The 27,333-nt window shown below is 38.6% G+C and overlaps 2 protein-coding genes across 21 annotated transcripts in view; one reads left to right on the plus strand and one right to left on the minus strand.

The window, feature by feature from the left end:
* Positions 1 to 27,333, minus strand: part of LOC127689375 (nucleolar and coiled-body phosphoprotein 1-like) — a 568,994-nt gene that overhangs the window by 184,620 nt on the left and 357,041 nt on the right. The gene's annotated exons all lie outside the window — the stretch shown is intronic.
* LOC127689496 (bcl-2-related protein A1-like) lies at positions 16,207 to 17,353 on the plus strand. Its single transcript, XM_052189204.1, has 2 exons — positions 16,207 to 16,227; positions 16,988 to 17,353. Exons 1-2 carry the CDS (start codon positions 16,207 to 16,209, stop codon positions 17,351 to 17,353), a joined length of 387 nt encoding a protein of 128 aa, XP_052045164.1.

Here is a 27,333-nt window from a genome sequence, read left to right on the forward strand (position 1 = left end):
TGAATTTTTTCAAATGCTTTTTCAGCATCCAATGAAATGACCATGTGGTTTTGTTCTTTGAGTTTGTTTATGTAGTGGATTGCATTGATGGATTTCCGTATATTGAACCAACCCTGCATTCCCGGGATAAAGCCTACTTGATCATGGTGGATGATCGTTTTAATGTGTTCTTGGATTCGGTTGGCAAGAATTTTATTGAGTATTTTTGCATCGATGTTCATAAGGGAAATTGGTCTGAAGTTCTCTTTCTTTGTTGGATCTTTGTGTGGTTTTGGTATCAGAGTAATTGTGGCTTCGTAGAAGGAATTGGGTAGTGTTCCTTCTGTTTCTATTTTGTGGAATAATTTGAAGAGTATTGGTGTTAACTCTTCTTTGAAGGTCTGATAGAATTCTGCAGTGAAACCATCTGGTCCTGTGCTTTTTTTGGCTGGAAGGCTTTCTATCAAATTCATCTGGAATAACAAAAAACCCAGGATAGCTAAAACTATTCTCAGCAACAAAAGAAATTCTGGGGGAATTAGTATCCCTGACCTCAAGCAATACTACAGAGCAATAGTGTTAAAAACTGCATGGTATTGGTACAGTGACAGGCAGGAGGATCAATGGAACAGGATTGAAGGTCCAGAAATGAACCCACACATCTATGGCCACTTGATCCTGGACAAAGAGGCTGAAAACATCCAATGGAAAAAAGATAGCCTTTTCAACAAATGGTGCTGGTTCAACTGGAGGTCAGCATGCAGAAGAATGCGAATTGATCCATCCTTGTCTCCTTGTACTAAGCTCAAATCCAAATGGATCAAGGACCTCCACATAAAGCCAGACACTCTGAAGCTAATAGAAAAGAAACTGGGGAAGACCCTTGAGGACATCGGTACAGGGAGAAAGTTTCTGAACAGAACACCAATAGCATATGCTCTAAGAGCAAGAATTGACAAATGGGACCTCATAAAATTACAAAGTTTCTGTAAGGCAAAGGACACCATCAAGAGGACAAATCGGCAACCAACAAATTGGGAAAAGATCTTCACCAATCCTACATTAGATAGAGGGCTAATATCCAATATATATAAAGAACTCAAGAAGTTAGATTCCAGAAAACCAAACAACCCTATTAAAAAATGGGGTACAGAGTTAAACAAAGAATTCTCACCTGAAGAACTTCGGATGGCGGAGAAGCATCTTAAAAAATGCTCAACATCATTAGTCATTAAGGAAATGCAAATCAAAACAACCCTGAGATTTCACCTTACACCAGTCAGAATGGCTAAGATTAAAAAATCAGGAGATAGCAGGTGTTGGAGAGGGTGTGGAGAAAGAGGAACACTCCTCCACTGCTGGTGGGGTTGCAAATTGGTACAACCACTCTGGAAATCAGTCTGGCGGTTCCTCTGAAAACTGGGCACTTCACTTCCAGAAGATCCTGCTATACCACTCCTGGGCATATACCCAGAGGATTCCCCACCATGTAATAAGGATACATGCTCTACTATGTTCATAGCAGCCCTATTTATAATTGCCAGGTGTTGGAAAGAACCCAGGTATCCCTCAACAGAAGAGTGGATGCAAAAAATGTGGTATATCCACACAATGGAGTACTATTCAGCCATTAGAAACAACGAATTCATGAAATACTTAGGTAAATGGATGGAGCTAGAGAACATCATACTGAGTGAGGTAACCCAGACTCAAAAGGTGAATCATGGTATGCACTCACTAATAAGTGGATATTAACCTAGAAACCTAGATTACCCAAAACATAATCCACACATCAAATGAGGTACAAGAAGAAAGGAAGAGTGGCCCCTTGTTCTGGAAAGACTCAATGAAGCAGTATTCAGCAAAACCAGAACGGGGAAGTGGGAAGGGGTGGGTGGGAGGACAGGGGGAGAGAAGTGGGCTTACGGGACTCTTTGGGAGTGGGGAAATCATTTGAAATGTAAATAAAAAATATATCGAATAAAAAAAAAGATTCAAAAAAACAAAAAAAAAAAAAAACCAAACAAAAAAAAAAGAAAATGACAGGGAATGTTTCTGAAAAATGAAAATAGATACACATTCTATTGTGAGATTTATAACATAATTTTTTCCTACTACTGTAAAGCCTCTCCAAGTTTCTGAGATCAATAATTTCACTAAATAGAATCTTAGTTATTTCTCAGTATGTTTATAAAATAGTGTAACAGTATTTATATTTAGGGATGTCTATAAAGCACGGTCTTGAGGGAGGAAATACAAGCATACATAAACACATATATAGAATCATGAATACATATAAACACACATTAAATTCTAAATTCAAAATACTTTGTAGACTAAAATCTATAATATATAATAATTATATATTTATGTATCATTATTTATAAATTATATAAATTATTTATGAACTAACATATAATAATTAATTCATATATAATTAATTTATTAAACTCTGTATAAATTAATGTATAAACAATGTTTATATATTATTATATATTCGCTATAAATTATATATCATATATTATATATTAATTATATACTAAAACATAATTCTAATCAAAGAGTAGTTATAAATATTTAAACAAAATATTTTGAGAAATATTAACCAGTCTAGTTGAAGCAAAGACACTTAATGGCTGGTAATATCATACCTCGTGTGTCGCAGCAGTTCCCCATTATAAGAAATTCGAAAATTTCTCTCTCTCTCTCTCTCTCTCTCTCTCTCTCTCTCTCTAATAAGTACACGTCTGCTCTCAAGCAAACTCTCAATGTATACTGGCATTCAGTACTCAGGCCTGAACATAACTAGATACGTGTCAGCAATAAGTCACAGAACTTGCCTAGTGACCTCATAATCCATAACATGACACCCAACATCTGCTACTTAGGCAAGTCTGTTCATACAAGTTCAGGACTACAGTGTGGGTTATTATAAATGCCAGAATGCTAAGAATGATCAACTACAAACTTAATGTGTTCTCTCATCTGTTGATACAGTTCTGAAGAACCCTGCCTAAATGACTTCACAGAACTCTCTCTCTCTCTCTCTCTCTCTCTCTCTCTCTCTCTCTCTCTCTCTCTCTCTCTCTCTCTCTCTCTCTCATCAAAATGTGAGATTTCCACTACTGCTCCAGTGCCATGTTACCTGTCTACTGCTTTGCTCCCTGACACGATGTCCATAGATTCTAACTCTCTGAAATTTCATCCTCTAAGTTAAATATTTTCTTTTACAAGTTGACTTGGTCTTCATGTTTTATGGTGAAAATAGAAAAGTAACCAAGACAGCCCCAACCAGTCTTGTTTGTCTACCTGTTCCCAATAGTTTAATTAAAGGCATGATTGCTGTAGTGAAAATTAACTGGAGGTTTCTACACCTCTTTGATCCTTTAGTACCCCCCCCCCCCAAAAAAAAAGGCCTGAAATTTTAAATTTATACCCTGTCACTAGCCTCAGGTATAACTTGCCATGCTCCAAAATGAGAACCAGTATTTATCACTACAATATATAGCAACAGACCAAACCTCAACACAATTAAAGCAGAAAATAAAAAAGACGGCACAAAGAAAGATTAATAAATTCTTTTCTTATCTTTTTCTTTTTTTCCATCTTCAACCCCACTGGCCTGCTTTCCATGAAGGTTGCCCTGACTTCTCTTTTGCATTCCCATTGAGCAACACAAGAGGGCACCCTATGAAGGCCAGTGGATGCTGTAGGTGGTGATACATTGGGAAGAGGAACAAAGGTCTGTTGACTCCTCCACCTATACCATCCTCAGAATCCTATGAGGTTTAGTTTAAACAAAGTCAAGAAGTATCTATAGCTGGACAGTGCTGGTCAAGTTATTTCCTCCTTCTGAGCTTCAGTCTCTCCTGAAATGTGATATGATAGTGTGTAAGTCTCTTGCCAGAAAATTAGTCCTCCTGGTTTGCCCAAGGAGCTTGTTCCTTGAGATTCTTGGCATCCACTGTATAAGCTGTTCAGTATGAAAGGGAGGAACACAAGTATCTCTTCCTGACATTTCATACAGGCCAGGATAATTATAGAAGTAGATGCTTTATGTACTTGCAACCATTGCCTTGAGCCCTTACACTTTTTCCTTCCTCCATAGTTTCCAAGTGTGGCAGATTAAAATAGTCACAGTGAAATGATAAAATTTACCTCTCATCACTAATTCTTTGCATCTAAACTACGATCTGCAAGTGAGAAAACACTGTCAACTTACTTACCCAGCACATTGCATCTGTCATCTTGATGTTCCACAGTGAGCAGTGTTTTTTTCATGGTTGTTCCATCTCTCAAGATTTTCCTCAGTAGAGGCAAAGCTTATTCCTCCAATAGCACTGAATTTGAATCTGTTATATTTGATTTGATCTGGTTACTCAGCAATGAAAAAAGAATTTACTGGAAGGACTCTGAGATGTTTCATCACCTAAATATAGGAGGGAACACTGAACCTAGGACAAGTAGACCTCTAGGAGTCCTCGCCAACAATCTCTTCTCCTTTCTGCAATAGAGTTCATTTAATTTTGAATACTTATTTATTATTTTTGTTTTATGCATATGAATGGTTTGCCTGCATATATGTATGTGTACTGCATTTGTGCCATATGCCTGTATAGGCACAAATAGGATGCCAGATCCCTGGAACTGATTTTTAAGGATTGCTATAAGGCACCATATGGATACTGGGAACTAAACTAGGTCTTCTGTAAGAAGAGCAAATGCTCTTAACCACGGAGCCCTCTCCCTAGCCCCAGACTTTACTCACTTTTACCAGCTTCACAGATTGAGAAACTCAGGCACTAACAGCTCTTGATCATTATTCTGGTAATTCCATGATAGAGAACACTGATAATTTCTCTTTTATTTCTTAAGATACTTTATGTTGGGACAATATAGAAAGAAAAATGGTATTTGACTCATGATTCTAATAGCTAAAATGTCTACATAGTATTGTGCTGGCTAATATCCTAGAAGAGTGCTCTGACTCACATATTCTCAGAAAATCAGAAAGGGTACCAGGTATGTGGAAAGGGTGTACAAGTCCAGGGCAGGTATGCCCACTTCTAACTACACAATCCAACAGGTGTTAACTTAATCCTGCCATATCATGCCCTCTCTTTTTCTATAGTATTAATCCATTTCTGAGGTAGAATCTCTCATGATTTAACTAGTTTCCATCAGCTCTCAACAGTGCCATACTGGAGACCAAGCTTCCATCCCATAGATCCTGAGAACAACTCATACAAATATTGAAGAGAGACTCTCTTAGGGTCATATTCTCCATATACGGCCTGGTTAACTATAAACACATAATTGTACAGGTTTTGTGGCATAACTGGTATTTCCAGGATACAGCTGGCAGGAGGTTAGCTTATGCTACTGTCACCTTCAACAGATATTGACTGAGGTAGTGTCTGTCTTTGTGCCTGAATTCAGTTTCCTGCATGCAGTAAAATGTTGGGTCCTACATAAGTATATATCCAGTCTGTTAATCTATGTCTTATTGGAGAATTGAGTCCATTGACCTTTAGAGATATTAAGGAGAAGTGATTATTGTGTCCTGTTATTTTTGTTATTAGAAGTGGAGTTATGTTTGTGTGTCTCTCTTTTTATTTTTGTTAAAATATTATTAATTTCTTGCTTTTTCTTGTGTGTAGTTTTCTTTCTTTTGTTGGTGATTTCTATTCATTATCCTTTGGAGACCTGGATTTGTAAAAAGATATTGTGAAAATTATTTTTTGTCGTGGAATACCTTGGTTTCTCCAACTATGGTAATTGAGAGTTTTGCTGGGTATAATAGCCTGGGTTGGCATTTTGTTCACTTAGGGTCTGTATGACATCTGCCCATGATCTTCTGGCTTTCATAGTCTCTGGCCAGAAGTCTGGTGTAATTCTGATAGGATTTCCTTTATATGTTATTTGACCTTTCCCCCATACTGCTTTTAATGTTCTTTCCTTTTTTAGCACATTTGGTGTTTTAATTATTATGTGACAGAAGGAATGTCTTTTCTGGCCCAAACTATTTGGAGTTCTGTAGGGTTCTTTTATGTTCATGGGCATCTCTTACTTCAGGTTAGGGAAGTTTCCTTCTATAATTTTGCTGAAAACATTTACTGGTACTTTAAGTTGAAAATCTTCACTCTCCTCTATAACTATAATCCTTAGGTTTGGTCTTCTTATTTTGTTCTGGATTTGCTGGATGTTCTGTTAGGTGCTTTTTGCATTTTTCATATTCTCTGACTGTTGTTTAAATGTTTTCCATGGTATATTCTGCATCTGAGATTCTCTCTTCTATCTCTTGTATTCTGCTGTTAATACTTATATCCATGACTCCTGACTTATTTTCTAGGTTGTCTATGCCCAGAGTTGTTTCCCTTTGTGATTTCTTTATTGTTTCTGCCTCCATTTTAAATACTGGATGGTTTTGTTCAATTCCTTCACCTGTTTTGGTGTGCTTTCCTGTAGTTCATAAGGGCTTCTCCCTGCTACTTGTGATCTCCTGTATTTCATTAAGTGAGTGGAATGATGCTCTATCAGCATTATGAGCTGTGATTTTAAATACAAATATAGCTACAAAGCAATAGTGATTTTAAAAAAAACTACATGGTATTAGTACAGGGACAGACAGGTAGATAAATGGAATAGAATTGAACTCCCAGAAATGAACCTTCACACCTATGGCACTTGATCTTTGACAAATGATCTAACAGAATTCAGTGGAAAAAAAGACAGCATATTCAACAAATGGTGCTGGGTGAACTGACAGTCTACATGTAGAAGGATGCAAATTGACCCATTCTTATCTCCCTGTATAAGGCACAAGTCCAAGCGCATTTAGGACCTCCACATAAAACCAGATACACTGAAACTAATAGGAAAAATGGGGAAGAGCCTTGAGCACATGGGCAAAGGGGAAATATTCCTCAACAGAACACCAATAGCTTATGCTCTAAGATCAAGAATTGACAAATGGGACCACATAAAATTATAAAGTTTCTGTAAGGAAAAGGGAACTGTCAATAGGACAAAACGGCAAACAACAAATTGGGAAAGATCTTCACCAACCCTATATCTGACAGAGGGTTAATGACCAATATATACAAAGAACTCAAGAAGTTAGACTCCAGAGAGCCAAATAATCCTATTAAAAATGGGGTAGAGACCTAAACAAAGAATTTTTACCTGAGGAATATCGAATGGCTGAGAAGCACCTAAAGAAATGTTCAACATCCCTAGTCATTATGGAAATGCAAATCTAAACAACCCTGAGATCTCACCTCTGAACAGTCAGAATGGCTAAGATCAAAAACTCAGGAGATGACAGGCACTGGCGAGCACATGGAAAAAGAGGAATAATCCTCCACTGCTGGTGGGGTACAAGATGGTACAACCACTCTGGAAATCAGTCTGGCAGTTCGTCAGAAAACTGGGCATGATACTACTGGAGGACCCCATTATACCACTCCTGGGCATATACCCAGAGGATTCCCCAGCATGTAATAAGGACACATGTTCCACTATGTTCATAGCAGCCTTATTTATAATAGCCAGAAGCTAGAAAGAACCCAGATCTCCCTAAACGGAGGAATGGATACAGGAAATGTGGTATATTTAGACAATTGAATACTACTCGGTTATTAAAAAGAATGAATTCATGAAATTCTTAGGCAAATGGGTAAATCTGGAAAATATAATCCTGAGTGAGGTAAACCAATCACAAAAGAACACACATGGTATGCACTCACTGATAAGTGGATATTAGCCCAGAATCTCTGAATACCCAAGACAAAATGCACATATCAAATGATGCCCAAGAAGTAGGAAGGAGAGGCCCCTGGTCCTGGAAAGGCGTGATGCAGCAGTGCAGGGGAATACCAGGACAGGGAAGTGGGAGGGGTTGATTGGGGAACAGGGGGAGGGAAAAGGGCTTATGGGACTTTTGGGGAGGGGGGGGCCAGGAAAGGGGAAAATAATTTGAAATGTAAATAATGAATATATTTAATTTAAAAAAAGAAGGCAAGTTACTTATGTTGTGCTGAAGCTTGCATCACTCTGGATACAGGATGCAATTCAGTCTTGGTGTTCTTTCTGTTCTTTTGTTTCCTTCATCTATTGCTTCCTTTTGTTCAGAAAAGAGACCAAACTGTTTAGAGTCGTTTCAGCCAAATCCTAGACATTAAGAAACAAATAGAATTTAGCACTATTGAATCCTGTCAAAATTTCAGGGCCGCCGTGCAGTGTTGGCACACGCCTTTAACCCCAGGACTTGGGAGGCAGAGACAGGCAGATTTCTGAGTTCGAGACTAGCCGGGTCTACAAAGAGATTTCTAGGACATCCAGGGCTACAGAGAGAAACCGTGTCTCAAAAAATAGAAACAAGCTCTCCACTGCTGGATCCAGATCAGCCTGAGCAGCAACACTACATCTCCAGGTCCTGAAAGAGGCAAGTGGGGCTTCCGGGCGGTCAGTGGGGAGAAGTCGGTGTGCTCTGGTGAATCCAGCGGGCCCCACAGGAGCCTTCAGGTGCCTGCTTTCGGATCTGAACAGCCTGGGCCACAGCACTTGGTCTCCAGGAAGTGCGGGAGACCTGGTGTACACCCAGAGGCAGTCTGGGAGCTCACAGCACAGCTCATTCCTGTGGCACAGATCTTAGGCTTCAGTCCTGAGGCCTCAGGACTTCAGCCCTCAGACCTCTGCTTCCGGATCCAGATCAGCCTGAGCGGCAACACCACATCTCCAGGTCCTGAAAGAGGCAAGTGGGGCTTCCGGGCGGCCAGCTGGGAGAAATCCTTGTGCTCTGGTGAATCTAGCAGGCCCCAGCAGGAGCCTTCAGGTGTCTGCTTCTGGGTCTGAACAGCCTGGACAACAACACCCTGTCTCCAGGCAGTGCAGGAGGTAAGCTGTGCACCAGAGGCCACCTGGGAAGGGGCAGCTTGCACTGGTAAGCAAGCATTGACAACACCAACTAACACCAGTGAGAACTAGATGGGAAAATGCAAACGCAGGAATGTCACTAACAGAAATCAAGGCAATATGGCAACCTCTGAACCCAATTCTCCTTTACCAGCATGTCCTGGATACCCCATCACACCAGTAAAACAAGATTTGGATTTAAAATCACTGGTCATGATGCTGGTACAGGAACACATGAAGGACATACTTAAAGAAATTCAGGAGAAAATGGATCAAAAGTTAGAAGCCCTTGCAAGGGAAACACAAAAATCATTGAAAGAAATCCAGGAGAATACAAAAGCCAATAATGAGGAAACACAAAAAAACACTTAAAGAAATACAGGAGAACTTTGGTCAACAGGCTGAGGTCATGAAAGACGAAACACAAAAATCTCTTAAAGAATTACAGGAAAGCACAAACAAGCAAGTGAAGGAGCTAAGCAAAACCATCCAGGATCTAAAATCAGAAGTAGAAACAACTAAGAAAACTCAAAGGGAGACAACTTTGGAGATAGAAAGCCTTGGGAAGAAATCAGTGGACATAGATGCAAATATCAACAACAGAATACAAGAGATAGAAGAAAGAATCTCAGATGCTGAAGATACCATAAAAACCATGGACTCAACAGTTAAAGAAAATGCAAAAAGCAAAAAGCTTGTAACTCAAAATATCCAGGAAATCCAGGATACAACGAGAAAATCAAACCTAAGGATTATAGGCATAGATGAGAGTGAAGATTTACAACTTAAAGGGCCAGCAAATATCTTCAATAAAATTATGGAAGAAAACTTCCCTAACCTAAAGAGAGAGATGCCCATGAATATACAAGAAGCCTACAGAACTCCAAACAGACTGGACCAGAACAGAAATACTTCCTGTCACATAATAATCAAAACAACAAATGTACTAAACAAAGAAAGAATATTAAAGGCAGTAAGAGAAAAAGGCCAAGTAACATATAAAGGAAGACCTATCAGAATCACAGCAGACTTTTCACCTGAGACTATGAAGGCTAGAAGATCCTGGGCTGAGCTCATGCAGACTCTAAGAGAACACAAATGCCAGCCAAAACTACTATATCCAGCAAAACTCTCAATCACTGTAGATGGAGAAACTAAGATATTCCATGAAAAAACCACGTTTACCCAATATCTATCCACAAACCCAGCCCTACAAAGGATAATAGGAGGACAATACCAATACAAGGAGGGAAACTTCACCCTGGAAAAAGCAAGATAGTAACCTTTCATCAAACCCAAAAGAAGTTAACCAATCAAATTTAAAAAATTACATCAAAAATGACAGGAAGTAACAATCATTATTCCTTAATATCTCTTAACATCAATGGACTCAATGCCCCAATAAAAAGACATAGACTAACTGACAGGATGCTGCTTACAGGAAACACACCTAAGGGTCAAAGACAAACACAACCTTAGAGTAAATGGCTGGAAGACAATTTTACAAGTAAATGGTCTCAGGAAACAAGCTGGAGTAGCCATTTTAATATCAGATAAAAATGACTTTCAACCCAAAGTCATCAAAAGAGACTCTGAGGGACACTTCTTGCTGGTCAAAGGAAAAATACAAGAAGAACTCTCAATCCTGAACATCTATGCTCCAAATGCAAGGGTACCCTCTTTCGTAAAAGAAACTTTATTAAAGCTCAAAGCACACATTGCACCTAACACAATAATTGTGGTGACTTCAACACTGCACTTTCCTCAATGGACCGATCAGGAAAACAGAAACTAAACAGGGACATAATGAAACTAATTGAAGCTTTGGACCAATTAGATTTAACAGATATATATAGAACATTGTATCCTAAAGCAAAAGAATATACCTTTTTCTCAGCACCTCATGGTACCTTCTCCAAAATCGACCATATAATTGGTCACAAGACAGACCTCAACAAATATAAGAAGATCGAACTAATCCCATGCCTCCTATCAGATCACTATGGAGTAAAAGTGGTTTTCAATAGCAAGAAAAACAACAGAAAACCCACATACATTTGGAAATTGAACAATATTCTACTCAATGATACCTTGGTCAAGGAAGAAATAAAGAAAGAAATTAAAGACTTTTTAGAACATAATGAAAATGAAGACACAACATAGCCAAATCTATGGGCCACAATTAAAAGCAGTGCTAAGAGGAAAACTCATAGCCCTGAGTGCCTCCAAAAAGAAAATGGAGAGAGCATACATTACCAGCTTAATGACACATCTGAAAGCCCTGGAACAAAAAGAAGCTATTTCACCCTGGAGGAGTAGAAGGCAGGAAATCATCAAACTCAGGGCCGAAATCAATTAAGTAGAAACAAAGAGAACCATACAAAAAATCAACAAAACCAGGAGCTGGTTCTTTGAGAAAATCAACAAGATAGATAAACCCTTAGCCAGACTGACCAAAGGGCACAGAGAAAGTATCCAAATTAACAAACTTAGAAATGAAAAGGGAGATATAACAACGGAAACTGAGGAAATCCAAAAGATCATCAGATCCTACTACAAGAGCCTGTACTCAACACAACTGGAGAATCTGGAGCAAATGGACAATTTCCTTGACAGATACCAAATACCAAAATTAAATCAGGACCAACTAGACCATCTAAACAATCCCATAATGCCTAAAGAAATAGAAGGAGTCATAGAAAGTCTTCCAACCAAAAAAAGCACAGGACCAGATGGTTTCAGTGCAGAATTCTATCAGACCTTCAAAGAAGAGTTAACACCAATACTCTTCAAACTATTCCACAAAATAGAAACAGAAGGAACACTACCCAATTCCTTCTACGAAGCCACAATTACGCTGATACCAAAGCCACACAAAGATCCAACAAAGATAGAGAACTTCAGACCAATTTCCCTTATGAACATCGATGCAAAAATACTCAATAAAATTCTTGCCCACCGAATCCAAGAACACATCAAAACGATCATCCACCATGATCAAGTAGGCTTTATCCCGGGAATGCAGGGTTGGTTCAATATTCGGAAATCCATCAATGCAATCCACTACATAAACAAACTCAAAGAAAAAAACCACATGGTCATTTCATTGGATGCTGAAAAAGCATTTGACAAAATTCAGCATCCTTTCATGCTTAAAGTCTTGGAAAGAACAGGAATTCAAGGCCCATACCTAAACATAGTAAAAGCAATATACAGCAAACCGGTAGCCAGCATCAAACTAAATGAAGAGAAACTTGAAGCAATCCCACTAAAATCAGGGACTAGACAGGGCTGCCCTCTTTCTCCTTATCTTTTCAATATTGTACTTGAGGTACTAGCTCTGGCAATTAGACAACATAAGGAGGTCAAAGGGATACAAATTGGAAAGGAAGAAGTCAAACTATCATTATTTGCAGATGACATGATAGTCTACCTAAGTGACCCAAAAAACTCCACTAGAGAACTCCTACAGCTGATGAACAACTTCAGCAAAGTGGCAGGTTATAAAATCAACTCAAGCAAATCAGTGGCCTTCCTATACTCAAAGGATAAGCAGGCTGAGAAAGAAATTAGGGAAATGACCCCCTTCACAATAGCCACAAAGAGTATAAAGTATCTTGGGGTGACTCTTACCAAACATGTGAAAGATCTGTATGACAAGAACTTCAAGACTCTGAAGAAGGAAATGGAAGAAGACCTCAAAAAATGGGAAAACCTCCCATGCTCATGAATCAGAAGAATCAATATAGTTAAAATGGCCATTTTGCCAAAAGTAATCTACAGATTCAATGCAATACCCATCAAAATCCCAACTCAATTCTTCACAGAGTTAGAAAGAGCAATTATCAAATTCATCTGGAATAACAAAAAACCCAGGATAGCTAAAACTATTCTCAGCAACAAAAGAAAGTCTGGGGGGAATCAGTATCCCTGACCTCAAGCAATACTACAGAGCAATAGTGTTAAAAACTGCATGGTATTGGTACAGTGACAGGCAGGAGGATCAATGGAACAGGATTGAAGATCCAGAAATGAACCCACACACCTATGGCCACTTGATCCTCGACAAAGAGGCTGAAAACATCCAATGGAAAAAAGATAGCCTTTTCAACAAATGGTGCTGATTCAACTGGAGGTCAGCATGCAGAAGAATGCAAATTGATCCATCCTTGTCTCCTTGTACTAAGCTCAAATCCAAATGGATCAAGGACCTCCACATAAAGCCAGACACTTTGAAGCTAATAGAAAAGAAACTGGGGAAGACCCTTGAGGACATCGGTACAGGGAGAAAGTTTCTGAACAGAACACCAATAGCATATGCTCTAAGATCAAGAATTGACAAATGGGACCTCATAAAATTACAAAGTTTCTGTAAGGCAAAGGACAACATCAAGAGGACAAATCGGCAACCAACAAATTGGGAAAAGATCTTCACCAATCCTACATCAGATAGAGGGCTATTATCCAATATATATAAAGAACTCAAGAAGTTAGACTCCAGAAAACCAAACAACCCTATTAAAAAATGGGGTACAGAGTTAAACAAAGAATTCTCACCTGAAGAACTTCGGATGGTAGAGAAGCATCTTAAAAAATGCTCAACTTCATTAGTCATTAGGGAAATGCAAATCAAAACAACCCTGAGATTTCACCTTACACCAGTCAGAATGGCTAAGATTAAAAATTCAGGAGATAGCAGGTTTGGAGAGGGTGTGGAGAAAGAGGAACACTCCTCCACTGCTGGTGGGGTTGCAAATTGGTATAACCACTCTGGAAATCTGTCTGGCGGTTCCTCCGAAAACTGGGCACCTCACTTCCAGAAGATCCTGCTATACCACTCCTGGACATATACCCAGAGGATTCCCCACCATGTAATAAGGATACATGCTCTACTATGTTCATAGCAGCCCTATTTATAATTGCCAGATGCTGGAAAGAACCTAGGTATCCCTCAACAGAAGAGTGGATGCAAAAAAATGTGGTATATCTACACAATGGAGTACTATTCAGCCATTAGAAACAATGAATTCATGAAATTCTTAGGCAAATGGATGGAGCTAGAGAACATCATACTAAGTGAGGTAACCCAGACTCAAAAGGTGAATCATGGTATGCACTCACTAATAAGTGGATATTAACCTAGAAACCTGGATTACCCAAAACATAATCTACATATCAAATGAGGTACAAGAAGAAAGGAAGAGTGGCCCCTTGTTCTGGAAAGACTCAGTGAAGCAGTATTCAGCAAAACCTGAACGGGCAAGTGGGAAGGGGTGGGTGGGAGGACAGGGGGAGAGAAGGGGGCTTAAGGGACTTTCGGGGAGTGGGGTGGGCTAGGAAAGGGGAAATCATTTGAAATGTAAATAAAAAATATATCGAATAAAAAAACAAAACAAAAACAAAAATGTCAGGGCCATGAGAAATACACACACACACACACACACACACACACAATTTTAAACCTTGAGTATTGAGAGGGTGGCTTACTATAAGCATAGATAACTGAACATAGGAGTACATTTTGCAAGTGCAATGAAATCCACAAGGATTTACACATTAATAAAAGATTGATAGCAAAGAAATTGAATTCATCATTGAGACAGCACAAATCATTCTTGTTCTCATGGCAGTCACAAGCAGTTCTTCAGTATTGGTTAGGCTTTCATGCTTCTTTAATAGAAGCCTCTGGACAAAATAACCACGAAGAAAGGCTTGGTCAGGCCACAGTTGTTTTCATTCTGTATTTGTGCTGTTGAGATTGACCCCAGGCAGGCATGCTATAATAAATCCAAGACCCTAGGCAAAAGGACATCTAAAATATGGAAACATTGGCAATTCTTCCTCCATCACCTCTCTCTCCTCAATCAGCCTGTCCCACTTAATTCACAGTGGACACAACTCAGAGCTTCAGAACTGTTGCATGGCCTCAGTCTAGGACCATCATAATTTGTTCAGGAAGTATCTGACCTATTCTAATTATTTCATCCAGCAAATCAGTATAGTTTTTTCTGGACTGAAAACTAATTGTAAGATTTTTTGGTTGGTGGTGGTATAGGTATCTCCCTCTCTCTCTCTCTCTCTCTCTCTCTCTCTCTCTCTCTCTCTCTCTCTCGGGAGGCTGCAAGAGAGTGACTCAGGACAGACCCTTGTGAGGAAGAAAGAAGAGCATGGAGAGTGGAGACAGAGTGCTCAGGAAGCAGGTTAATAGAATCTACATGTTGCTGAAAGTTGTAGAACCAGTTTCCTTCTGAGGACATTGGCTTGTATGGGAGTATGGCTTCACAGTCCTGCCTTGCAGTCACTGAATGGAAACAGATGGTAGGGCCTGTAGCCTCTAGTGCACTTGGTGGTAGGTTTAAGGTCATCTGGCTTTGGATCAATAACTCTTGTGTGTTTCCACACCTACCACAAGTTTTTATTTCCTAGCACTCTGAGCAGCCTCTCTCCCTCCCTTCTCAACTTTATAGCAACATTCATAAATACAAGTTGTAGGGGCTGGAGAGATGGCTCAGCAGTTAAGATCACCGACTGTTCTTCCAGCGGTCCAGGGCTCAATTCCTAGCAACTACATGGTAGCTCAGAACCATCTGTAATGGGGTCTGGTGCCCTCTTCTGGTGTGTCTGAAGAGAGCAATGGTGGTGTACTCTTATGTACAAAATAAATAAATAAAACTCTTTAAAATATAAATAAAATAAATACAAGTTGCAAATCGATTTCTCTTCTGTGTTTGCCATTACTCATAAGATGCTGATGCAAAGAATCAAAGTCGTTGCATGTATGGAAAGACGAAAATGGAAGGAGAAACAGTTGATATTTCTAAGGATGTGAATTATTTCTACTTATCCACCACTGGTGCATCAGCTTGAAGCTGTCAGACAAACATAGCTCCTCATCTCCATGCATTCAGCAGCTGCTTTCCCTGCTGCATACTTAGGTGAGGAGACTTAACGTCCAAATCAAAGTTTCAACGTTGCCTTAACCACTGATTTCACAATCTCCACTTAGCTCTCAGAGTTGCTTATCAAGGCTCAACAAAATGATATATTTTCTCTTAACTTCAAACTGTGCACTCTGGAAGTTCTGTACTCACTGGGTCAGGGGGTCACTGAGAAGCCAAATCATTTACCCATAACAGAATGAAGAGGAGCATCATGAAGCACCTACATCTCAGGAGACACAGTAACAGGAGCAGTATTTAGGTCATCTATGTTAGCTTCACCCTGAGCCTCTAAGGTCAGTCTAGATGGCTTCCTTTTCCAAGTTCAGGCAAAGCCACAATAAACAGGAAGAAGGATTTGTCTACAACTGAGATGAGGCACTGTCAGTCTAAGGTTAGTACTACTAATTTCTCCCATGATTTCTAACCAGATAAAGGGTAATATACATGATATACAAAGATGGTTTAAGGACTAGAGATGTGACTTGGAAATTAAGAACACGTGCTGCTGATTCAGGGGATCCCAGGTTCCATCCCAGCACCTGCACCAGGTTGCCTGTAACTCATGTTCTCGGGGATCCAACACTCTCTTTTAGCTTCTGTGGGTATTCATGCATGTGATACATATATACACACTCAGGCAAATGCAAAGAAAAAATAAATGGATTCTTAAAAAGAAGTATATACTGAGTTCGATTTAAAGCTGTATTGTTTTTTATCAGAAATTATAAATTGATGAAAGGAGCTAACTTTTTTTCCTCTCAGCCTAGCATAACCACTTCTCAAGTGTACTACTGCCAGAGTGACTTTGATGAGCTTCTAGTTCCCACCTACTTACAGGGAATCTGGTTTCTCCACATCCTCTCATTTTTGACTTTTAAACTGAATCATAAGAGGAACAGGAAATGGTGTGTTGCTCTGAAACATTTTTCTCCTTCACAGTGTGAACCTTGGCTTTCACAGACAGCCCATGCACAAAAAGTGACAAGAAGGAAGGACACTGTGACATGATGCAAACAGAATTTCCAGCAACCTCCAGATATGATTGAGGCTCCTCCCCTGGCAGGCCCTATCTTTGCAGCCTTTGCCTCCTCTGCCTCTACATGGACAGCTCCAGGCAGCTCTGCCAGAGATGACTGCCTATGAATTCATAGTATATCCACTTCCTGGCTGAGAACAATCTTCAGTATGTCCTACAGGCACCTGCCTTTGAATTGACTCCAAGTGAGACATCCAGAGTTCTACAAAGAGTCGCTTTCTCCGTTCAGAAAGAAGTTGAAAAGAAGCAGAAGCCGTTCTTGAATGACTTTCATGTGGAATCCATAGATACTGCCAGAATAATATTCAGCCAAGTGATGGAAAAAGTATTTGAAGATGGCATCATTAACTGCAGAAGAATTGTAACTATATTTGCCTTTGCAGGAGTTCTCCTTAAAAAAACTTCCACAAGAGCAGATTGCCAGGGATGTGGGTGTGTACAAACAAGATTCCAGTTTTGTGGAAGAATTCATAATGAATAACAAAGAAGCATGGATACAACAGAATGGAGGCTGGGAATGTGTAATGACTTTTTTCTAGATAGATAGATAGATAGATAGATAGATAGATACATAGATAGATAGATACATAGATAGATAGATATATAGATAGATAGATAGAATTTCTTTTTTATTATATATATTTTTTATTTTCTATATTCTTTGTTTACAATCCAAAAGCTTTCCCCTTTCCCAGTTCCCCCCTCCCCATATGTCCCGTAAGTCCTCTTCTCTTCATCCATTCTCCTATCTCTCCTCCTCCCTGTCCTGGTACTCCCCTACAATGCTGGGTCAAGCCTTTCCAGGATTAGGGCCCTCTTCTTCCTTCTACATGGGAGTCATTTGATATGCTAATTGTATCTTCAGTATTCAGAGCCTCAGGGTTAATTAATGTCCACTTATCAATGATTGCATTCCATGTGTATTCTTTTGTGATTTCATTACCTCGCTTAGGATGATATTTTCCTGTTCCATCCCTTTGCCTAAAAAAAATCATGAATTCATTGTTTTTAATTGCTGAATAGTACTCCATTGTGTATATATACCACATTTTCTGTATCCATTCCTCACTTGAGGGATACCTGGGTTCTTTCCAGCTTCTGGCTATTATAAATAAGGCTACTATGAACATAGTGGAGCATGTGTCCTTATTGCATGCTGGGGAATCCTCTGGGTATATGCCCAGGAGAGGTATAGTAGGGTCCCCCAGAAGTGTCATGTCCAGTTTTCTTAGGAACCACCAGACTGATGTATATAGTGGTTGTACCATCTTACAATCCCACCAGCAGTGAAGGAATGTTCCTCTTTCTCCACATCCTCGCCAACACCTGCTGTTTCCTGAGTTTTTAAACTTAACCATTCTATATCTATCTCCCTATCTATCTATCTCCCTATCTATCTATCTATCTATCTATTTATCTATCTATCTATCCATCTATAGATATATCTATATCTATGAAGATAAATAGATATAGATATACTTTTTTCTATATATATATACATAGATACTATATATATAATTTCTCTAATGAAGAATAGGAATGAAAAGTTTCCTTACTGATTAAAACAAACAGCAAAATAACAGTCAAAGGACTTCAGTCTCTTTATTAATTAAGATGCTCTTAATTAAAATTAAGCAAAACAAAAATCCCCTGGGTTATTTCCAGTGTACCTTACTGGAAATAAATGTTTAAAATTAAGATTTATACATTTATTTTATGTATGTGAGCACACTGTAGCTGACTTCAGACACACCAGAAGAGGGTATCAGGTTCTGTTAGAGATGGTTGTGAGCCAGCATGTGGTTGCTGGAATTTGACCTCAGGACCTCTGGAAGAGCGTGTTCCTAATTGCTGAGCCATCTCTCCAACCCACCCCCAACTTTATAGTTGGAGTACATTTGTGTCTCCAGCTTTAATTCAGGCTGTGAGGTCTGGGCTTGAGAATATCATCATTATTTTTTTAACCATATCTTCAATATCAGCAGTGCAGATCCCCAAGTGCCTGCCTTTTTCTAGGGTCTATTTCTTTCATTTTTTTATTCGATATATTTTTTATTTACATTTCAAATGATTTCCCCTTTTCTGGCTTCCCACTCCCTGAAAGTTCCATAAGCCTTCTTCCTTCTCCCTGTTCCCCCATCCACCCCTTCCCACTTCCCTGTTCTGGTATTGCTTCTAGGGTCTTTTATGACAATTGAGAACTAGTACAGAAGATCTGGTATTAAATATTGTCATATGTACTTTATTGTGTTGTAATAGTCAACCATATGTATGGTTTTGTACATTCATTACTTACACACCAAGCTTTTCCGTTTTCTTAGCACACTCTCATGTGTGGATAACCAGACTCCCTCATGGCCCTTTGTCACTAGGGATTAAATCTAGAGCCTAACGTGGTCTGAGCATATGTTCTATCAGTGTACTGTATCCTTAGCCTCATGGTTAGTCCTTCTGGGAAATATTTTACAAATTGGTATCTTGTCTATACATGGAAGTGCCCATTCTGGAACATAAAAAGGAAGATAAGAGGACCAAAACTTCAAGGTAATCTTCAACTACACAGTAAGGCAGCAGAAAGCCACTTCTGGGCACATGAAGGACCCTTTCATCTCCCCCACTCAAATAATACATAGATTTATGCTGTAACTGCTTTTGTCAACCCAGGGCACTAAAATAACATTTTAAAGGACATTTTTTTGGCCTGAGGAAGTACATCAATTGTAGAGTCCCTGTAGTCTGTGAGCAAGGTCTCTAATTCAACCTCTAGCACCATGAATAAAAATTAAAAGAGTTCTTCATGTGTTTTGCTGTATGTACATGCCATTGAAGAGCTTGTCTCTTCCTGCTGGAGTATATTTATTTAAGTTATTTAGGCCTTTCCCTCAGTATAGGCATGTTTTCTAGGGTGGATATTTGCTTGTAGAGTTATTTAATGATGGTGTATATCCACTTTGAAATGACTGGAGTTTTCTCTTCCATGGTGGATCTACTAATTTATAAACCTGCCATAAACATGGTAAGAGTGCCCAGCATTGCCCTGGTGCAAGGAGGTGAACATGAGTCCTAGTAGTCTATCACATTCCTCCACTTTGTTACACTAAATACACACACTTAGTTAGTTTGTGTTCATTCATTTCCCCTTGGTTACTAGTACAACTTCTCTTCATGCTGAGCATATATTCATATTTATTGACTAATTCTTAGAACTGCATGTTCCTATCTTTTACCCAGTTTTCAATGGCTTTATTAACTTATAGGAAGTCTGAAAACTTTAATATGTGAGATTATTTTTAGTTTGTTTCTTATCTTCTAAAAATGTTTATGTCTTCATTAATTACAAGTATTTAAAAGTTCTATGCAATCAACTGTATTGAACACTGGCTGTTCCATTTCTATTTTGTTATAAGTCTGCTTGCTTAGTGCTGTCTTACTGTAAGTCAGTCCACCTTCTCAAAGACTCTTCTTTCTAACTTGGCCTGATTTGAGTCTAGCTAAAACATTTCAGATACTATGTTTCTTCTGGTTGGCTCTGGGAGGGGCTCAGAAAAACTTCTGCTGCACTATGTACACCTTAAGTGAAGACAAGTGTCTTCTAGCCCAGAGGTCATAAATGAGCCTATGGCAAAGAGCCTCACAAGCTCTATAGGTTTACACTATGCTCCCATTGTCTAGCCCAGCATGAGAAAGACACAGAGTATTTGTTACTCTAAAATCTAACTCCTTACTAACATATTGTGTGAATTATCTTGGAGTCACAGAGATATTAGCGTATATATAGTAGGAAAACACTACCTAATAGAGGTATGAAAGAACATCTCTCTCTCTCTCTCTCTCTCTCTCACGCGCACACACACACACACACATGCACACATGCACAAATGCACTGTTCAAGAATCTCCTATGCAGGTTCTCAGATCTTTTCTTTTACAACTGGGAGTTTATGTTGTCAAAATGATAGAAGAGGTGTATGAAAGTGGAATTGTAAACATTTTCTGATAAATTTGTAGCTTTACATGGAAAATATTTCTGATAAAATTGAATATATAGAAAAACATGTTAAAATTAAAGATCATCATGGAAATTATACAGATAAAATGATAGGCATAAATATAATTTTAAGTTGATTGAAGGTGGAATTATAAACATTTTCAGATAAAATTGAAGATTTACATGGAAAATATTTCTGGTAAAATTCAAGAAATATATAGACAAACACATTATAATTGACTAGTTCATGGAAATTTTTACATATAAAATGGTAGATATAAAAAGTCTTTCTAAATTAATTGAAGGTGGAATTAAAAATATTTGTGATAAAATCCAAGATTTGCATTAGGAATACATTTAAGACTACTACTATTATAGCTATATAAAATTTTCCATGATAATCTTCAATTCTAACATGCTTTTCTACATTTTTCTACAATTACATCTGATATATTTTCCATGTAAATCCTCAATTCTATCATAAAATATTTCTATTCCATATTTCAATTAATTTAGCAATGTTTTACTGGCTAATGTTGTACTAACTAGTTTTGTGTGTCAACTTGACACAGGCTGGAGTTATCACTAAGAAAGGAGCTTCAGTTGGGGAAATGCCTCCATGAGATCCAGCTGTGGAGCATTTTCTCAATTAGTGATCAAGTGGGGAGGGCCCCTTGTGGGTGGTACCACCTTCAGGCTGGTACTCTTGGGTTCTATAAGAGAACAGGATGAGCAAGCCAGGGGAAGCAAGTCAGTAAGAAACATCCCTCCATGGCCTCTGCATCAGCTCCTGCTTTCTGACCTGCTTGAGTTCCAGTCCTGACTTCCTTTAGTGATGAACTGCAACGTGGAAGTGTAAGCTCAATAAAACCTTTCCTCCCCAACTTGCTTCTCGGTCATGATGTTTGTGCAGGAATAGAAACCCTGACTAAGACACATGTCTACCACGTTACTCTTTAATTTTCCATGAAAATTGTCAATTTTAACGTGTTTATCTGAAATATTTTACATGTAAATCTTTAATTTAAAAAAATAAAAAAGGGAAAAAGGGAAGAGGTGTTTGAAATCATTTTAAAGCAATCTCAATTCTGTATTCCAGCTAAGAGAAAATTTTACATATAAAATGGTAGATATAAAAAGTCTTTCTAAATTAATTGAAGGTGGAATTAAAAATATTTGTGATAAAATCCAAGATTTGCATTAGAAATACATTTATGACTACCACTATTATAGCTATATAAAAATTTCCATGATAATCTTCAATTCTAACATGCTTTTCTACATTTTTCTACAATTTCATCTGATATATTTTCCATGTAAATCTTCAATTCTATCATAAAATGTTTCTATTCAATATTTGAGTTAATTTAGCAATGTTTTACATGTCTACCACTTTACTCTTTAATTTTCCATGAAAATGTCAATTTTAACATGTTTATCTAAAATATTTTCCATGTAAATCTTTAATTTGAAAAAATAAAAAAGGGAAAAAGGGAAGAGGTATTTGAGCTCATTTTAAAGCAATCTGAATTCTATATTACAGCTAAGAGAAATGACTTATTCTGCTGGTGGCAAACAGTGCTACACAGTGAGCCAGTAGACACGGGCATGGCAAATTGGTAGAAAACACACAGCCACATGTCTATGCCAATGGTCTGGTGGCCCCGTAGGATGGGGAAATAGATATTTAACTTTTTTTTTCTCTTTTTCCTTTTCTGAAAGGAAACTGCCCCACACTGATCAAAAAAAAAAAACATGAAAGCTATCTTCTCATTACACTTGAACTATGCCTGGAAACGCTATGAGAATTTCAGAGCCAGATGTGGTACAGAAGCACAGCAGAGATAGGAAGAGCACTAACTCCAATTACAACAGGGCTGGCTTCATTTCAGGGCTCAGGGCTCCATCCATGTGACTGCAACAACATATCTGACTTCTCTATACTTTGTTTCCTCCTTGGTAAAAAATGGGCCATATTGCAGCCTATCCACTAGCCTTGGCATAAGGATCACATATCTTCCTTGCACACAAAGGAGCCAGAGCAATTCCTACAGATGAGCACTCAGTACAACTTTAGAACTATTGTTATTACTAAAAAAAAATGCTAACATTAACACTAACACTAATACTAATACTGCCTAACTCCCATTTAGCAAATATGAGTATATTTAGACTCCAAAAGTTGCACAGTCCACTTGAGTTAGGAATTAGTCAGCATGGACCTCAGGTGCACTAAGGGGTTACTTAACATTTTTTCAAGTGTTCAAGTCCATAATATAAAACAGCTTGAAAATAATGGAAGTGAAAAAAATCCAGAAAATCTAACAAAAAAAAAATCCTTTTACAAGCAAATGGTCTCAGGAAACAAGCTGGAGTAGCCATTTTAATATCAGATAAAATTGACTTTCAACCCAAAGTCATCAAAAGGGACCCTGAGGGTCACTTCTTGCTGGTCAAAGGAAAAATACAAAAAGAAGAACTGTCAATCCTGAACATCTATGCCCCAAATGGAAGGGCACCCTCTTTCATAAAAGAAACTTTATTAAAACTAAAAGCACACATTGCACCTAACACAATAATTGTGGGTGACTTCAACACTGCACTTTCCTCAATGGACCGATCAGGAAAACAGAAACTAAACAGGGACACAATGAAACTAATTGAAGCTTTGGACCAATTAGATTTAACAGATATATATAGAACATTCTATCCTAAAACAAAAGAATATACCTTTTTCTCAGCACCTCATGGTACCTTCTCCAAAATCGACCATATAATTGGTCACAAGACAGACCTAAACAAATATAAGAAGATAGAACTAATCCCATGCCTCCTATCTGATCACTATGGAGTAAAAGTGATCTTCAATAGCAACAGAAACAACAGAAAACCCACATACACGTGGAAACTGAACAATACTCTACTCAATGATACCTTGGTCAAGGAAGAAATAAAGAAAGAAATTAAAGACTTTTTAGAACATAATGAAAATGAAAACACAACATACCCAAATCTATGGGACACAATGAAAGCAGTGCTAAGAGGAAAACTCATAGCCCTGAGTGCCTCCAAAAAGAAAATGGAGAGAGCATACATTACCAGCTTAATGACACACCTGAAAGCCCTAGAACAAAAAGAAGCTATTTCGCCCAGGAGGAGTAGAAGGCAGGAAATCATCAAACTCAGGGCCGAAATCAATCAAGTAGAAACAAAGAGAACCATACAAAAAATCAACAAAACCAGGAGCTGGTTCTTTGAGAAAATCAACAAGATAGATAAACCCTTAGCCAGACTGACCAAAGGGCACAGAGAAAGTATCCAAATTAACAAACTTAGAAATGAAAAGGGAGATATAACAACGGAAACTGAGGAAATCCAAAGAATCATCAGATCCTACTACAAGAGCCTGTACTCAACACAACTGGAGAACCTGGAGGAAACGGACAATTTCCTTGACAGATACCAAATACCAAAATTAAATCAGGAGCACATAGATCATCTAAACAGTCCCATAATGCCTAAAGAAATAGAAGGAGTCATAGAAAGTCTTCCAACCAAAAAAAGCACAGGACCAGATGGCTTCAGTGCAGAGTTCTACCAGACCTTCAAAGAAGAGTTAACACCAATACTCTTCAAACTAATCCACAAAATAGAAACAGAAGGAACACTACCCAATTCCTTCTACGAAGCCACAATTACGCTGATACCAAAGCCACAAAAAGATCCAACAAAGAAAGAGAACTTCAGACCAATTTCCCTTATGAACATCGATGCAAAAATACTCAATAAAATTCTTGCCAACCGAATCCAAGAACACATCAAAACGATCATCCACCATGATCAAGTAGGCTTTATCCCGGGAATGCAGGGTTGGTTCAATATACGGAAATCCATCAATACAATCCACTACATAAACAAACTCAAAGAACAAAACCACATGGTCATTTCATTGGATGCTGAAAAAGCATTTGACAAAATTCAGCATCCCTTCATGCTTTAAGTCTTGGAGAGAACAGGAATTCAAGGCCCATACCTAAACATAGTAAAAGCAATATACAGCAAACCGGTAGCCAGCATCAAACTAAATGGAGAGAAACTTGAAGCAATCCCACTGAAATCAGGGACCAGACAAGGCTGCCCCCTTTTTCCTTATCTTTTCAATATTGTACTTGAGGTACTAGCTCGGGCAATTCGACAACATAAGGAGGTCAAAGGGATACAAATTGAAAAGGAAGAAGTCAAACTATCATTATTTGCAGACGACATGATCGTCTACCTAAGTGACCCAAAGAACTCCACTAGAGAGCTCCTACAGCTGATAAACAACTTCAGCAAAGTGGCAGGTTATAAAATCAACTCCAGCAAATCAGTGGCCTTCCTATACTCAAAGGATAAGCAGGCTGAGAAAGAAATTAGGGAAATGACCCCCTTCACAATAGCCACAAACAGTATAAAGTATCTTGGGGTGACTCTTACCAAACATGTGAAAGATCTGTATGACAAGAACTTCAAGACTCTGAAGAAGGAAATGGAAGAAGACCTCAAAAAATGGGAAAACCTCCCATGCTCATGGATCGGTAGAATCAATATAGTTAAAATGGCCATTTTGCCTAAAGCACTATACGGATTCAATGCAATACCCATCAAAATCCCAACTCAATTCTTCACAGAGTTAGAAAGAGCAATTATCAAATTCATCTGGAACAACAAAAAACCCAGGATAGCTAAAACTATTCTCAGCAACAAAAGAAAATCTGGGGGAATCAGTATCCCTGACCTCAAGCAATACTACAGAGCAATAGTGTTAAATAAAAACTGCATGGTATTGGTACAGTGACAGGCAGGAGGATCAATGGAACAGGATTGAAGATCCAGAAATGAACCCACACACCTATGGCCACTTGATCCTCGACAAAGAGGCTGAAAACATCCAATGGAAAAAAGATAGCATTTTCAACAAATGGTGCTGGTTCAACTGGAGGTCAGCATGCAGAAGAATGCGAATTGATCCATCCTTGTCTCCTTGTACTAAGCTCAAATCCAAATGGATCAAGGACCTCCACATAAAGCCAGACACTCTGAAGCTAATAGAAAAGAAACTGGGGAAGACCCTTGAGGACATCGGTACAGGGAGAAAGTTTCTGAACAGAACACCAATAGCGTATGCTCTAAGAGCAAGAATTGACAAATGGGACCTCATAAGGTTACAGAGTTTCTGTAAGGCAAAGGACACCATCAAGAGGACAGATCGGCAACCAACAAATTGGGAAAAGATCTTCACCAATCCTACATCAGATAGAGGGCTAATATCCAATATATATAAAGAACTCAAGAAGTTAGACTCCAGAAAACCGAACAACCCTATTAAAAAATGGGGTACAGAGTCAAACAAAGAATTTTCACCTGAAGAACTTCGGATGGCAGAGAAGCATCTTAAAAAATGCTCAACTTCATTAGTCATTAGGGAAATGCAAATCAAAACAACCCTAAGATTTCATCTTACACCAGTCAGAATGGCTAAGATTAAAAATTCAGGAGATAGCAGGTGTTGGAGAGGATGTGGAGAAAGAGGAACACTCCTCCACTGCTGGTGGGGTTGCAAATTGGTACAACCACTCTGGAAATCAGTCTGGCGGTTCCTCCGAAAACTGGGCACCTCACTTCCAGAAGATTCTGCTATACCACTCCTGGGCATATATCCAGAGGATTCCCCACCATGTAATAAGGATACATGCTCTACTATGTTCATAGCAGCCCTATTTATAATTGCCAGATGCTGTAAAGAACCCAGGTATCCCTCAACAGAAGAGTGGATACAAAAAATGTGGTATATCTACACAATGGAGTACTATTCAGCCATTAGAAACAATGAATTCATGAAATTCTTAGGCAAATGGATGGAGCTAGAGAACATCATACTAAGTGAGGTAACCCAGACTCAAAAGGTGAATCATGGTATGCACTCACTAATAAGTGGTTATTAACCTAGAAAACTGGAATACCCAAAACATAATCCACACATCAAATGAGATACAAGAAGAAAGGAGGAGTGGCCCCTGGTTCTGGAAAGACTCAGTGAAACAGTATTCGGCAAAACCAGAACGGGGAAGTGGGAAGGGGTGGGAGGGAGGACAGGGGAAGAGAAGGGGGCTTACGGGACTTTCGGGGAGTGGGGGGGCTAGAAAAGGGGAAATCATTTGAAATGTAAATAAATTATATCTAATAAAAAATTAATTTATAAAAAAAAAATCCCTTCCCTCTGAAGAATGAGAGTCTGTTTTTTTGTTCCATCCCAGATGATAAATAATTATATTTGTTTAGATTAAATAAGGATTCAAGCTTTTATTGATCAACAAATCTGCCTACATTAGATCTGTGCTTCTGATTGCCAAAATGAAGTCACACAGATACATAATATTTTAATGGCTGGAATCCCACTAGGTATCCTGAGCACACTTAAAAAGTTCTAGGTCT

This window comes from Apodemus sylvaticus, chromosome 7, assembly GCF_947179515.1.
Source record: "Apodemus sylvaticus chromosome 7, mApoSyl1.1, whole genome shotgun sequence".
In the NCBI taxonomy this organism is placed as follows: domain Eukaryota; kingdom Metazoa; phylum Chordata; class Mammalia; order Rodentia; family Muridae; genus Apodemus; species Apodemus sylvaticus.